The 15,593-nt window shown below is 36.3% G+C and overlaps 1 protein-coding gene across 5 annotated transcripts in view; it reads right to left on the reverse strand.

Annotated features, from left to right (window-relative positions):
* The window catches only part of RANBP17 (RAN binding protein 17), a 284,952-nt gene that overhangs the window by 238,437 nt on the left and 30,922 nt on the right, over positions 1-15,593 (reverse strand). For 4 of the 5 annotated variants that reach the window (XM_079145395.1, XM_079145397.1, XM_079145394.1 and 1 more), the window contains 3 exons: positions 14,025-14,171; positions 13,230-13,402; positions 10,624-10,817 (listed from right to left, as the gene is read on the reverse strand). In XM_079145395.1, the coding sequence (XP_079001521.1) occupies positions 10,624-10,817; positions 13,230-13,402; positions 14,025-14,171 (514 nt within the window). The remainder of the gene's footprint in view (positions 1-10,623; positions 10,818-13,229; positions 13,403-14,024; positions 14,172-15,593) is intronic. The other variant, XM_079145396.1, reaches the window with a different exon arrangement.

The raw sequence follows: 15,593 nt of genomic DNA on the forward strand, positions 1-15,593 counted from the left end.
ACAGGAGGAAAAAACTTCCAAGTCAGACCTGACATGATTGGTGGCCTTAACACAGACCACCAGTGATATGAAAAAGCTCATTCTAAGAAAATAGTTTAAATGCTAATTAAGTTGAGAGCTTTGTCTTCTCCCCATTCAGTTAAGGGACTAACACTCCAATTAAAAGACAAGACATGCTAGCAATGGACTTTTTAAAAGGGAAGAACTATATACTTAATCTATAAGAGACACTTTAGATATGAAGACACCAACAGACTGGAAGTCAATAAATAGAGTAAGATACAGGACACAAGCAGTGAGCATAAGAGGGCAGTGGGTGTAGTAACACCAGATAAACAGTGATACCAGATAAGGAAAAAGCAGACCATAAAAACTAAAAACTGTGATCTTTAAAAGTTAGTCAGGAAGGCAAACCACAGCTCAGAAGAAAATATTTGCAAAACATGTATATGAAGAAAGGATCATCTATAGAATGTAAGGTATTCTTACAATCCCATGATAAAAGCATGTGGAAAGAGCCAATTGGCCAATTTAAAAATGGGTAAAAGAGGTGAATATTTGCCCTATGACACAACATCCATCTTATTTACCTAAGAGATATGGAAATCTAAATACACAAAAAGACTTATCCACAAATTTTCATATCACTATTCATAACACCTAAAAACTGGAAATACAATTCAAATCCATAACTGGTGAATAGATAAACTACAGCAGAGCCGTACTACGGATACTGTGCAGCAATAAAAAAGAAAAAATTATCAATATATATAACATACTTGAATCTCAAAAATACTATGCCACACAAGGTCAAATACAAGACTACTCATTGATGATTCCACTTCAAAGAAATCTGAGAGACAAACCACAGTGACTGAAATCATACTAGTGGTGCCTATACCCAGAGTTGGAGGAGGCTACCAAAGGACATGAGAAAATCAGAGAGTGAAGGAATTCTTCTATCTTGAATGAGGTGGTAGTTACACAGCTGTGTATAAATGCTGAATTCAAACTGCACACTTGAAAATGAATAAATAAAAGAAAAAAGATATTTGCAATTTTGATTAGATAGTTTAAAGAGCTCTTACAAAATGAAGAGGAAAAAATTGACAATCCAACAGAAAAATGAGCAAAAGAAATGAATACTTCATTTACAAAAATAAAAGAGCAATTGGCTCTTACATAAATTTTAACATCTAAACTAATATGAGAAATGCAAATGTTAAGTTATATCATTTTTCACCCAAAGGACTGCCAAAATTTCAAAAGTCTGGTAATACCATCCTATGAAGGGTACATGGAAACAGTCTCACACATTGCTGGAAAATAAGTGGTACAGCCCTCATAGAAAACAACTTGGTAAAATTTGTAAAATTATAAATACATTAACCATTCCTCCAAGAGCAATTCCACTTCAATAAATTTATATGAACTTTCACATACAAAGAGTGACACATATACAAAGTTAATCTACACAGTAAGGCTTTTAATAAAAGACAACTGTAAATAAATGACTATAATAGAGAAAATAATGACACATTAAAAAATAAAATACTACATATCTACAAAAAATAAGAGCTCTTCATACAGTAATTTGAAAACAGGTATAAAACACATTGTTAAATGAAAAAAAAAAAACAGGAAAAAGAAGAACAGTGAGTGTGGTATAGCATTCTATACAAATCAGAACTGATACATTCATTTCTATATATGCATATAGAAACTGGGAAGATAAAACTAGTAAGAATGATTATTTGCTAGGATGAAGAATGACAGGAAAAAATAAGGGCAATAAACAGAAGGCATTTTATTTTTTTAACAATGCAAACAGATTACCTTTTCCAAAATATTAGATGAATTAATTAAAATCAAGTTTAATGTAAAAATATTTTAGAGTACACATCTTAAAATTATATACAAATATCACAAACCTAAAGACAGTATTTACAATTCTAAAACCAAAAGGATCTGTGTCAAAAACATAAAAAGGAGCTCTGTGATAGAGCTCTGTGATAGAGCTCTTGCTAGCATGAGGAGACCCTGAGTTTTATCCCCTGCACTGCACACACACAAATAATCTGGGTCCATCTATTGGGCTCTTAAAGTCAGTAATAGATAAATAACCCAAAAGTGAAGAGGAAATGAGCAAAAGAGATTCACGTCTATTTCACTGAGGATGACAAAACAGTAAGTAAACATAAAATAATGAAAAACTCAATCAGGAGAAAGCAAAGTAAAATATTCATCAGATATATTCTCTCAATCAGACTGGCTCAAGTCCAGTAATTTGAGCTGCTGGTGAAAATCTAGGTGAGGGTTGATCAGCTAATCCGTAACAGCCTCCAGTTTTAAAGGAAGTTTTCTGGGACCACAGTCAAATATACTCTGTAGCTACTTCCCAGCTGCAAAACCAGAGGTGAATAGCTGCAACAGAATCCTGAAACATTTACTATTGGGCACCTTAAGAACGAGTCTGCCAATTCCTGATACAGATCAAAGCTAACTCCTGAATACTGTTGGTGGATGTAAAGTAGGAAAAGCACTTTGTAAATGAGCTTGATCCTGCCTACTAAAGCTGAATATGTAATGCATAAACCCAACAGTCTTTCAGTGTTAGCACACTGATTGGATTAGGAGAAAAGAGAGAAAGCAACAAACACCCACTGACAAGAGAATCATAATAATTAGTGCAAGACAATAAAAATGAAAGAACTATACAATTATAAGCTCTCAAATGCATTATTACTAAATTATTATTAATAAAGTTATAGACTAAGAAGTACAGTATAAGCACATTTGTATCAAGTTCAGATATATACAAAACCATGCATTCTTTTCAGAATATAAAGATGTCAGCACAACTATGAAGAAAAGGCATCAACTGATAGACACAAAATGCAATACTGTATTTTTTGCTGATAGGAAGGATGCTGGAAAGATGAATAGAGGGTGCTGCAAAGATACTGACTTTGACTTACCCTTTAAAATAGATAATCATGGACTCGGAGCAACCACTGGGGCTCCGGCGGCTGCCCAGGGGAAGAGTGGCGAGGAGAGCTGTGTGGACTCAGGACACCGGGGCTTGCCCTGAGGAGGAGGAGGAGGAGCGTGGCCACTTGGATTCTGAGTGACTGCACCAGAGGTACAGGCAGTTGCCAGAGGAGAAACTGTGCGGCGAGCTGTTTGGACTCAGAACGACGCTTCTGAACACCGGGGCCTGCCCTGAGGACGAGGAGGAGGAGGAGGAGGAAGAGGAGCGCGGCCGCTTGGATTCGGGGTGACTACACCAGAGCTACAGGCGGTTGCCAGAGAAGGGGCTGCGTGGTGAGCTGTTTGGACTCAGACCACTTCTGAACCCCGGGGCCTGCCCGGAGGAGTAGGAGGAGGAGGAAGAGGAGCGCGGCGGGTCCTTTGGACTCGCAGTGACTGCATTATCGCTCCAGGCGGCTGCTCAGAGGAGAAGGCGAGTGGTGAGTTGTTTGGACTTAAAGTGACAGCTCCTGAACACAGGGGGGCTGCCTGGAAGAGAAGCGTGGTGGGACGCTTGGTCTTGAATGGCCGCACCAGAGCTCCAGGCGGTTGCCCAGAGGACCCGTGCTGCGGGTCACGTGGACTCAGAGCCACTCAGAGCGACCGCTCCTGAACACCCCGGGGGGTTATCTGGAGAAGGAGGAGGAACGGGGAGGGTCACTTCGACTCGGAGTGATCGCTTGCCCAGGGCTACGGGTGGTTGGTGGAGGTAGAGGCACGCACTGAGTTTCTTGGACTCCTAGTGACCGCACCGGAATACTGGGCGGCTGTCTGGAGGAAGAGGCGTGTGGCGGGTCTCTGGGATTCACAGCGATTGTACAGGGCCCCAGGTGGCTGCTCAGAGGAGGGGCCGCATAGCCAGGCAATTAGGTGCAGAGCACGGTCCCAGGATCTAGGAGGCTTCTTGGTGGAAGAGCCACACAGAGACAGGCTTAGGGCGGAGCGAAGGTTCCAGGACTGCGGGCAGATTCTCTGAGGAAGGGCAGCCTAAGGAGAGTCATCTGCAAAGGGTGAGGCTCCCAGGCCCAGGAGGTAGGGCCGGGCCCCTGGGAACTTTGCAGAGGAAGGCAGCCCAGCCCAGGCGGTAGCTGTAAATTGAGGGGAACCTCTAGGAGGGAACTGACCAGCGAGACCTCCCCAGCGGGTGAGTCTTCCCTGCTGGGTGAGGTTTCCCCACAAGGACGGTAAAACCAGAGACTCAGGACCAAACAGGCCTTGCCTCAGCCCACAGCCTAGGTCCCCTTTGGATGACCATTGGTCAACAAGTGGAGGCACCTCTGCCCACTAGCAGGGATTATACCCCACCTGAAGGCCACCACTCCTAGAGAGGCAGCTTCCTTGTGGAGCACCGCATTATCAACTTCCTCCAAGACTTCAGCCTACTGAAGGCTAAGGGGGGATATATATAGAAATCTTCAGGGACATTGTAAGTCAATAGAGGAAATCTGCAATATCTCAGCGGTCCTCTGATACCTGAACAATATGAGAAAACAAGGAAAGAAAATGCTGCAAACAAATCTAGATGTTACATCAATAAAACCCAGTGACAGCATGGCAGAAGAAATGACAGAAAAGGAGTTCAGAATGTACATAATTAAAATGATCAGAGAAGCAAACGATGAGTTGAAAGAGCAAATGCACGCACTGAATGATGAGATGAAAGAGCAAATGCAAGCATTGATTGATCGCACCAATCGACAGTTAAAAGAGCAAATACAGGAAGCAAAAGATCATTTCAATAAAGAGTTAGAGATATTGAAAAAAAAACCAAACAGAAATCCTTGACATGAAGGAAACAATAAACCAAATTAAGAACTCCATAGAAAGCATATCCAATAGGATAGAACACCTGGAAGACAGAACCTCAGACATTGAAGACAAAATATTTAACCTTGAAAACAAAGTTGAACAAACAGAGAATATGGTAAGAAATCATGAACAGAATCTACAAGAACAATGGGATATCATGAAAAGGCCAAATTTAAGAATTATTGGGATTGAGGAAGGCCTAGAGAAACAAGCCAAAGGAATGAACAACCTACTCAATGAAATAATATCAGAAAATTTCCCAAATCTGAAGAATGAAATGGAAAATCAAGTTCAAGAGGCTTATAGGACTCCAAATACACAAAATTACAACAGACCCACACCAAGGCACATTATAATGAAAATACAGAACATACAAAATAAAGACAGAATTTTAAAGGCTGTGAGAGAAAAGAACCAAATTACATTCAGGGGGAAACCAATACGGATATCAGCAGATTTTTCAATCCAGACCCTAAAAGCTAGAAGGGCCTGGAACAACATTTTTCAAGCCCTGAAAGAAAATGGATGCCAACCAAGAATCTTATACCCAGCAAAACTTACCTTCAAATTTGACGATGAAATAAAATCCTTCCATGATAAACAAAAGCTAAAAGAATTTACAAAAAGAAAGCCAGCATTACAGAACATTCTCAGCAAAATATTCCATGAGGAAGAGATGAAAAACAAAGAAGCAAATCAGCAAAGGGAGGAATTATCCTAAAGGAATTGTCAAATAAAGGAGGAAACAAGTTGTGTCAAACAAATAAATAAATAAAATTTAAAAAATGAACCAAATGACCGGGAAACCAAATCATAGCTCTATAATAACCCTGAATGTTAATGGCCTGAATTCATCAATCAAAAGACATAGACTGGCAGATTGGATTAAAAAGAAAGATCCAACAATATGTTGCCTGCAAGAGACTCACCTCATAGAAAAAGATACCCATAGACTAAAGGTGAAAGGATGGGGAAAAACATACCATGCACATGGACTCAGCAAAAAAGCTGGAGTATCCATCCTCATTTCAGATAATGTGGACTTCAAGCCAAAGTTAGTCAGAAGGGATAAAGAAGGTCATTTCATACTGCTTAAGGGAAGCATAAATCAGCAAGATATAACAATCATAAACATCTATGCCCCAAACAGTGGCTCATCCATGTATGTCAAACAAATCCTTCTCAATTTCAGAAACCAAATAGACCATAACACAATAATACTAGGTGATTTTAACACGCCTCTCTCACCACTGGACAGATCTTTCAGACAAAAATTGAACAAAGAAACCATAGATCTCAATAACACAATCAATAATTTAGACTTAATGGACATTTATAGAATATACCATCCAACCAAGAGCGAATACACTTTCTTCTCAGCAGCACATGGATCCTTCTCTAAAATAGACCATATATTATGCCACAAAGCTAACGTTAGCAAATACAAGAAGATAGAGACACTAGCATGTATTCTATCAGATCATAATGGATTGAAGTTAGAAATAAATGAAAGAGTAAAACACAGAAACTATTCCAACATCTGGAGATTAAACAATATGCTATTATATGATGAATGGATAACAGAAGATATTAGGAAGGAAATTAAAAAATTCTTAGAGGTAAATGAGAACAAAGAAACATCATATCAAAATCTCTGGGACACTATGAAAGCAGTACTTAGAGGGAAATTTATTTCATGGAGCGCATTTAATAAAAGAAGTAAAACTCAACAAATAAACGACCTAACACTACAGCTCAAAGCCCTAGAAAAAAAAGAACAGACCAGCACCAAAAGTAGTAGAAGACAGGAAATAGTTAAACTCAGAGCTGAAATCAATGAAATTGAAACAAAAGAAACAATACAAAAAACTGACAAAATAAATAGTTGGTTCTTCGAAAAAATAAACAAAATTGATAAACCTTTAGCCACACTAACAAAGAGAAGACGAGAGAAAACCCAAATCACTAAAATTCGGAATGAACAAGGAAATATCACAACAGACAGGATTGAAATACAAAACATAATTAGAAGCTATTTTGAAAATCTATACTCCAACAAAATAGAAAATTTTGAAGGCATCAACAGGTTTCTAGAGACATATGAATTGCCTAAACTGAACGAGGAGGACATAAACAATTTAAATAGACCAATTTCAAGTACTGAAATAGAAGAAGTCATCAAAAGCCTACCAACAAAGAAAAGTCCGGGACCAGATGGGTTCTCATCCGAGTTCTACAAAACCTTTAAAGAAGAGCTCATTCCAATACTTCTCAAAGTATTCCATAAAATAGAAGAGGAGGGAACCCTCCCAAACTCATTCTATGAAGCCAATATCACCCTGATACCTAAACCAGACAGAGACTCATCAAGGAAAGAAAATTTCAGACCAATATCCTTAATGAACATCAATGCAAAAATTCTCAACAAAATTTTAGCAAATCGCATACAAAAACATATTAAAAAGATAGTGCACCATGATCAAGTTGGTTTCATCCCAGAGATGCAAGGTTGGTTCAATATCAGGAAATCAATAAACGTAATTCACCACATTAATAGACTTAAAGTCAAGAATCACATGATTATTTCAATAGATGCAGAAAAAGCATTTGATAAAATACAGCACCCCTTCATGCTCAAAACACTAGAAAAAACAGGAATAGTGGGAACATTCCTTAACATTGTAAAGGCCATTTATGCTAAGCCCATGGCTAATATCATTCTAAATGGTGAAAAACTGAAAGCATTCCCCCTAAAAACTGGAACAAGGCAGGGATGCCCTCGTTCACCACTTCTATTCAACATCATTCTTGAGACTCTGGCCAGAGCAATTAGACAAAGCAAAGAGATTAAAGGGATACGAATTGGGAAAGAAGAACTCAAACTATCCCTGTTCGCTGATGACATGATTATATATTTAGAGGAACCTGGAAATTCCACCAGAAAACTCTTAGAACTCATAAGTGAATTCAGTAAAGTAGCAGGTTACAAGATCAATGCCCATAAATCCAACGCATTTTTATACATAAGTGATGAATCTTCAGAAAGAGAAATTAGGAAAACTACCCCATTCACAATAGCCTCGAAAAAAATAAAATACTTGGGAATCAATCTCACAAAAGAGGTGAAAGACCTCTACAATGAGAACTATATAACACTAAAGAAAGAAATAAAAGAAGACCTTAGAAGATGGAAAGATCTTCCATGTTCTTGGATAGGAAGAATTAATATTGTCAAAATGGCCATACTACCTAAAGTGCTATACAAATTCAATGCAATTCCAATTAAAATCCCAATGATGTACCTTAAAGAAATAGAGCAAGCAATTATGAAATTCATCTGGAAGAATAAGAAACCCAGAATAGCTAAAGCAATACTTAGAAGGAAGAGTGAAACGGGGTATTGCAATACCAGATCTTCAACTCTACTACAAAGCAATAGTAACAAAAACGGCATGGTATTGGTACCAAAATAGAAAGGTAGATCAATGGTATAGAATAGAGGACACGGACACAAACCCAAATAAATACAATTTTCTCATACTAGACAAAGGTGCCAAAAATATGCAATGGAGAAAAGATAGCCTCTTCAACAAATGGTGCTGGGAGAATTGGAAATCCATATGCAACAGAATGAAACTAAACCCATATCTCTCACCATGCACGAAACTAAACTCAAAATGGATAAAGGACCTCGGAATCAGACCAGAGACCCTGCAGATTATAGAAGAAAAAGTAGGTCCAAATCTTTACCTTGTTGGTCTAGGATCAGACTTCCTTAACAGGACTCCCATAGCACAAGAAATAAAAGCTAGAATCAACCACTGGGATAGATTCAAACTAAAAAGCTTTCTCTCAGCAAAGGAAACTATCAGCAATGCGAAGAAAGAGCCTACAGAGTGGGAGAATATCTTTGCCAATCATACTTCAGATAGAGCACTAATCTCCAGAATCTATAAAGAACTCAAAAAACTTTACTCCAAGAATTCAAATAATCCAGTCGACAAATGGGCTAAGGAAATGAATAGACACTTCACAGAAGAAGATCTACAAGCAATCAACAAACATATGGAAAAATGTTCAACATCTCTAGTAATAAGAGAAATGCAAATCAAAACCACCCTAAGATTCCATCTCACCCCAATTAGAATGGCGATTATCAAGAATACGAGCAACAACAGATGTTGGCGAGGATGTGGGGAGAAAGGTACACTCATACATTGCTGGTGGGGCTGCAAATTAGTGCAGCCACTCTGGAAAGCAGTGTGGAGATTCCTTAGAAAACTTGGAATGGACCCGCCATTTGACCCAGTTATCCCACTCCTTGGCCTATACCCAAAGGACTTAAAATCAGCATACTACAGAGACACAGCCACATCAATGTTCATAGCTGCTCAATTCACAATAGCCAGACTGTGGAACCAACCTAGATGCCCTTCAATTGATGAGTGGATAAAGAAACTGTGGTATATATATACAATGGAATATTACTCAGCCATAAAGAATGATAAAATTATGGCATTTGCAGGCAAATGGATGAAACTGGAGAATATCATGCTAAGTGAGATAAGCCAATCTCAAAAAGCCAAAGGACGAATGATATCGCTAATAAGTGGAGGATGACACATAATGGGGGGAGGGAGGGGTTAGTGTTAGGGTTAGAGTTAGGGTTAGGGAGGGGGGCAAGTATGGAGGAAGGAAGTACTGTATAGAGGGTAAAGAGGGGTGGGAGGGGTGGGGGGAAGGGAAAAAAAAAGCAAAAAAAAAATAGATAATCATATTTAATAATGCTATTATCTATGTTTATATACACAGATAAATGTCTTCTTCTATGTATTTGGTATTTAATAATTTTCAAAGCTTTACCAAAGAAAATAGTAATGAAGAGGTCATGTTGCTAAGTATTAGTTCTCCACCATTTAATTTCAATAATGATATTCCAATAAGAAAGAATATTTAGTACTCATATACCCCATCAGCCATACTATGCAACTTTAAAATGTGATAGAAAATAAATTAAAGGTATCTTAAGAAAATATTATGCAAATGTGAGGGATAATCTAAAGACTTTCTTTAAGAGTTGTGACAGGCAATCATTGGAAGTAAATTTGACTATGATCCCTTACTAAACTCACTTTCCAACACAAGATAAAAGGAACAAATATAGAAAAAAAATTTGAAATTATAATTAAATTGCCTTCTATTAGAATTGTATGCATCCAGTTCCATTCTTAAAATAGCTCATTAAAGAATGTGAGAATATATTTTACTTTTATTCCCTGCCACATTCCTGAAAGACTCTAAAGAGATATACAGAAATAAATGCCTCCTCCTTAAATAGGGGATTGGAAACAAAACAATGAGAAAAATGAGAAATAAAAAAAAGTTTTAAAGCCATGATGAAGGCTAATATGTAAAGGTAAAACCATAATGAGAGCTTACACAAGTTTTTACTGGCTAATACCAGCAACAACACTAGGATATATGGAAACATAATTAGTTAAAAGTTACATCATATACTATCTGCTCAAGGATGATTATTAACTTCCCTTGATATTAATTCCATAGAGAAGTATTCTTATGAATCTTATAAAGAATTAAAAATCAACTATTAAGCCACCACACCAAAATATCTAGTAGGTTAATAAAATTAATGACTTACTAGGGAACCAGAAATTGGGAGAAATACAAGAAAATAATCTGCAGTAAGATTATAAAATGAAGTAATTAATGATACCACTTAATATTCAATATATTACTTACATAGTAGTCATGAAATTTACTGACCTTCTTGAATTGCCATGTCCACAGGTATCCCAGGAGCTGAATGCAAAAGTTTCTGGTAATTCTGTGCATTCTGGTCAAATAACTGTACAAGAAGAGTGCACGTCTTTTCATATTCACATCTGCTGACAGTGCACAACTGCTCCAGCTGCTGAAACACAGTAGCAGTATCATCCAGTGGGTCATCTAAATGATCTCTGCGAAAATACAAGTGTGCAGATTACATCAGCATGTATTTTTATTTTATTTTATTTTACTTTACTTTACTTTTGGGTACCACAGATTGAACTCAGGGGCACTCTACCACTGAGCCACATTCCCAGTCCTATTTTGTAATTTTTTTAGAGACAGGGTCTCACTGAGTTGCTTAGCACCTTGCTTTTGCTGAGGCTGGCTTTGAACTCACCATCCTCCTGCCTCAGCCTCCCAAGTCACTGGGATTATAGGCCTGCACCACCACGCACGGCCAAGAATGTATTTTTATTCACCACAAACTTTACGTTAAATAAAATAAAGACTCTATGATGGATAAAGAAATAAGACAAATGGATTTGAAAGCAAGAAATAAACTTGTCTACATATCAAGATGACTTGATTATGTACACAGAAAATGTCAAAGAAACCACAAAATGCTACCAGGATAGGTGAGTCTACTAAGGTCAGAGCATAAAATATCAATGCACAATCAACTGTGTTACAATATGCTGACAATCAATAATTGGAAATTTAATTTAAAAAAAACAGTATCATACAAAGTTACTGGAAAACAAAATACTAATTACATCTAAATAAACATATGTAAGGAGGGTGGTAAGAATGGAGGAAGGAAGGACTGTATAGAGGGAAAAGAGGGGTGGGAGGGGTGGGGGAAAGGGAAAAAAATAACAATGAATCAAACAACATTGCCCTATGTAAATTTATGATTTTTAATTAAAAAAAATAAAAATAAAATGAGTATGCTTGGTGTTCTGGGAAAAAAAAAAACATGTAAGATATGAAGGCTGAACCTATATAACACTGGTAACAGAGATCAGAAAAAAGCTAAATAAAGGACACACTCATTGGCTGAAAGACTCAATATTGCTGTGATCTCAATTCTTTTCCCCAATTAATCTGTATACTCAGTGAATTTGTCAATATCCCAGCAAAATCTCTTTGTAGAAACTGACAAACTTATTCTAAGATGTATATGGAAAAGCAAAGGTAGAATAGCCAAAACAACTTTGCAAAGGGAAAACTAAGTTGGAAAACTCCAACTATCTGGTTTTAAAGTTTATTATAAATCTATCATGAACAAGACAGGGCACTGTTGGAAGAAAAGACACGAGATTAGTAAGAATGGAATCCAGAAACAGAACCACATAAATGTGATGAATGAATCTTTGACAATAAAGAAATTCAATGGAGAAAGGACAGTGTTTTCCGCATGGTGATCCAGATGCAAATAGAGAATAAGAAGAATGAGGCAGCAAAGGGAGTGGGGAAGGGAAAGGGGGAGAGGGAGGGGGAAGAAGAACTTAAACCTTACCTCCTATAATATACAAAAATTAACTTTCAGTGGAACATAGACTTAAATGTAAATTCTAAAACTATAACTTCTAGAAGAAAAAAGAAAACCTTTGTGATCTTGAGTAAGAAAGATTTCTTAGTTGCAACACTAAACACATGATACAGATAAGAAAAGAAAGGATAAATTGAACTTCATAAAAGTGTAAAACTTCTGCTCTCTTAAAGACTTAAATGCAAATGTTGGACTGAGAAAAAATATTTTACAAAACACATATATGATAAAAAGACTTCTGAACAGATTATAATAAGGACTCTCAAATTTCAGTTAGAAATAAATTACCCACTTAAAAAGAGCAACAGATTTGAGATTTGACAGACACTTTGCCAAAGAATATAAACAGAGGTAAACACACACATGAAAAGATGCTAAACATTATTACTCATTAAGGGAATGCAAACTAGATCCACAATGAGTTTCTACTACACATCTTCTAGAATGACTAAAAAATTTAAAAACTGACAATATCATCAAGTCTGGTAAGAATGCAGAGCAACCGGATCTTTCATACATTGCAGGTTAGGAATTCAAAATTTTGGGGCTGGGGTTGTGGTTCAGGGGTAGAGCACTTGCCTAGCACATGTGAGGCACTGGGTTTGATCCTTGGCACCACATAAAAATAAATAAATAAAATAAATGTATTGTGTCCATCTACAACTAAGAAAATATATTTTTTAAAAATTTCAGAATGTTAAAGCAACTTTGGAAAACAATTTAGCAGTTTTAATAAAGTAAAATATACACTTAATGATGCCACCAAGGAATCTCACACTGAAGAAATGCAAACAGGCAAACAAAGCAGATCAGTTATTGCCAGAGAGAACTACAAAGTGTCCAAAAAAAAAAAAAAAAAAAAAAAAAAAACCTTTTAAGAGTCAATGGAACTATTCAGTATCTCAATTGTGATGGTATTTATAAAAATGCATAGTCTCATCAAAATTCATAGGACTTTACACTAAAGAGGGTAAACTTTAAACTCAATCTTAAAAGACTCCAAGATGCAAAAGATGAAAATACAACAGAAACATTTAGTTTTTAATACCTCACAACTATGGCGACAGATTCCAACCGAGAAGTGATAAAGGCCTTTGTGATCTCAGGTGCATAAGTGTCTAGTAAGTGAGGTTCAGTTGATTTCACAAAAGGAACTGATGCTACCATCCTCTGCCAGAGAGTTAATAAATAATGAACACTGTTTGGAGCAAACTCCCAATGCTACAAAGAAACAAAGCAAACACAATTTAAAATAACTTAATAGCTTTCTAGAATAACAAATACAAAGCAAAATTCCTCAAGATATTTTTTAAATTAACTTTTATTCTGATTATATAACTAATGAACACAATACAGCAAATTTCATAAATGCAAAAATGTTAAAGAAACCAACACCTCATAATATTATACTATTCAGAGATGATCACTATTAAAATGTTATAGTATGTTAAAATATTAAAGTATTTTCTTTTAATCATTAAATGAACATATTTTTCATAGAATTAACATCATGTAGAAATTATGGTTTGGTAATCCTATCCCAAATTTATGAAAAGAATTCAACCACAATACAGTCTGTAAAAAATTCTTTTATTCACTCACATAGACATTATTACAGTTTCAAGTTATTCTTTAATTATTAGACACTTTAAGTGATTTTTCAATTTTTCTTATTAAAAATGTTGCAACTTTTTTTCCCTAAAACTTTGCAAAGAACATTTTCAGCAAAGTACTCAAAGTAACAGGTATTAAAAAACAAACAAAAAACACCCCCACTAACCTTTATCAAGAAATTGTTCTAAAACTAAGTACAGCTTAACATCAATTATTTTTTTTTACGTACCTGTAGGCTAGTAATAGTAAAATTAGCAATCAATCTGATAACTTCAGGATACTCCTTGACCATAACTAACTCTCCCAGTTGATAATTTGTCTTTAAACGAGCCAAAAATCGACAAAATTCATGATAATTACCTGGATCAGACAAACCCTATATTATGAGACAAAAAGTAAGTCTTTTAAAACAAACCAACCTATTGATAATAAAGCTACTAAAATTCCAAAGAATTTTACTAAGTCTTCTAATTAGTTTTCAGAAGTACCTATGGTATTTTACATCAACTGGGTAGAGAACAACGTAAGAAAACAAGTGATTTAATGTTAAATTTAATGTTGTCAATTATTCATAATAAGGAATCCAAAGTAGAATTTTTAGAAGAAGACTTACTTGCACAACAAAGACTTGCACAACAAAGGTTTGGGAACCTCTAATTACACAAAAACAAGAGTGTGTGTTATAGCCTAAACAGAAGTCAGCAAAGGTCTTTAAAATATTTAAGGTGAAAAACAAGAATGGGTTCTTGGTACCCTAGAAAGGAGCAATAAGACCAGACTTAAGTTAAATGGTGTGTGTACACACAAATAACCAATTTCTTTTCATGGAACACTTTCCGAGTATAGGCACTGTGCCCTTGAGTTAACTCCCTGTCTTTAAGTGTTAGTCATTCAAACAAATTACTGCCATGTAGGGAACCAAGTTTAACAACAAGAAAAGACACAAAGGTAACTTCTGAGAGAGGACAGGTTAAAAGGAAAAGACCTAGAAAGGTCTTCCCAGTTGCCTATGAGCTGCATGAAAACAAGACACATTTGTCAACACCTCCATAGTTACCATTCTGCAGAATTTGTAGCTGGCCTGAAAGAGAATTCTATAAAGTGTATGTTTATACTCAATGAGTCTAAGAAATTTCATTCATAGGAGCTCCAAGAAAGAATATAAAAAGGCTGGGGATGTAGCTCAGTGGTCCAGAGCCTTCCACAGCATGTGTGAGGCCCTGGGTTCAATCCCCAGCACTGCGGTGGGTGGGGGGAGTTCTGCTGGGCACAGTGACACACACCTGTAATCCTAGCATCTCCAGAGACTGAGGAGGGGTATCTCAAGTTCAAAGCCACCCTCAGCATCTTAGTGAGGCCTTAAAAAACTCAGTGAGACCCTTTCTCTAAATAAAAAATGTTTTTTTGAAAAAGGTTGGGGAAGTAGCGTAGTGGCTAAGCACCCCCTGGGTTCAATCCCCAGTACAAAAAACAAAAAACAAACAAAAGAAAAAGAAATAAAGAATTAAAAAGTATCTAATTATTAAGGACAAATTCCAAAAAGACATTTTATAATCAGTTTTTCTGAATACACGCTTGTAATTCTAATACCATATAATACTTGGACTAGTTTTTATACTGAAACATTGACATGAGAATGCTGGAAAATCATTTAATAGAATCATCTATCATTGATATAATTTCCACAATTTTGGTTGATGACAGAGAATTAAACAAGTATGTTGGTAAAAATTCCATTCACCAGCTAAACAAATAAAATTCACAGTTACACTAACAATGAAAAGATAAAATAAATGCA

The sequence above is a fragment of the Sciurus vulgaris genome, assembly GCF_902686455.1.
Source record: "Sciurus vulgaris genome assembly, chromosome: 6".
Lineage (NCBI taxonomy): Eukaryota > Metazoa > Chordata > Mammalia > Rodentia > Sciuridae > Sciurus > Sciurus vulgaris.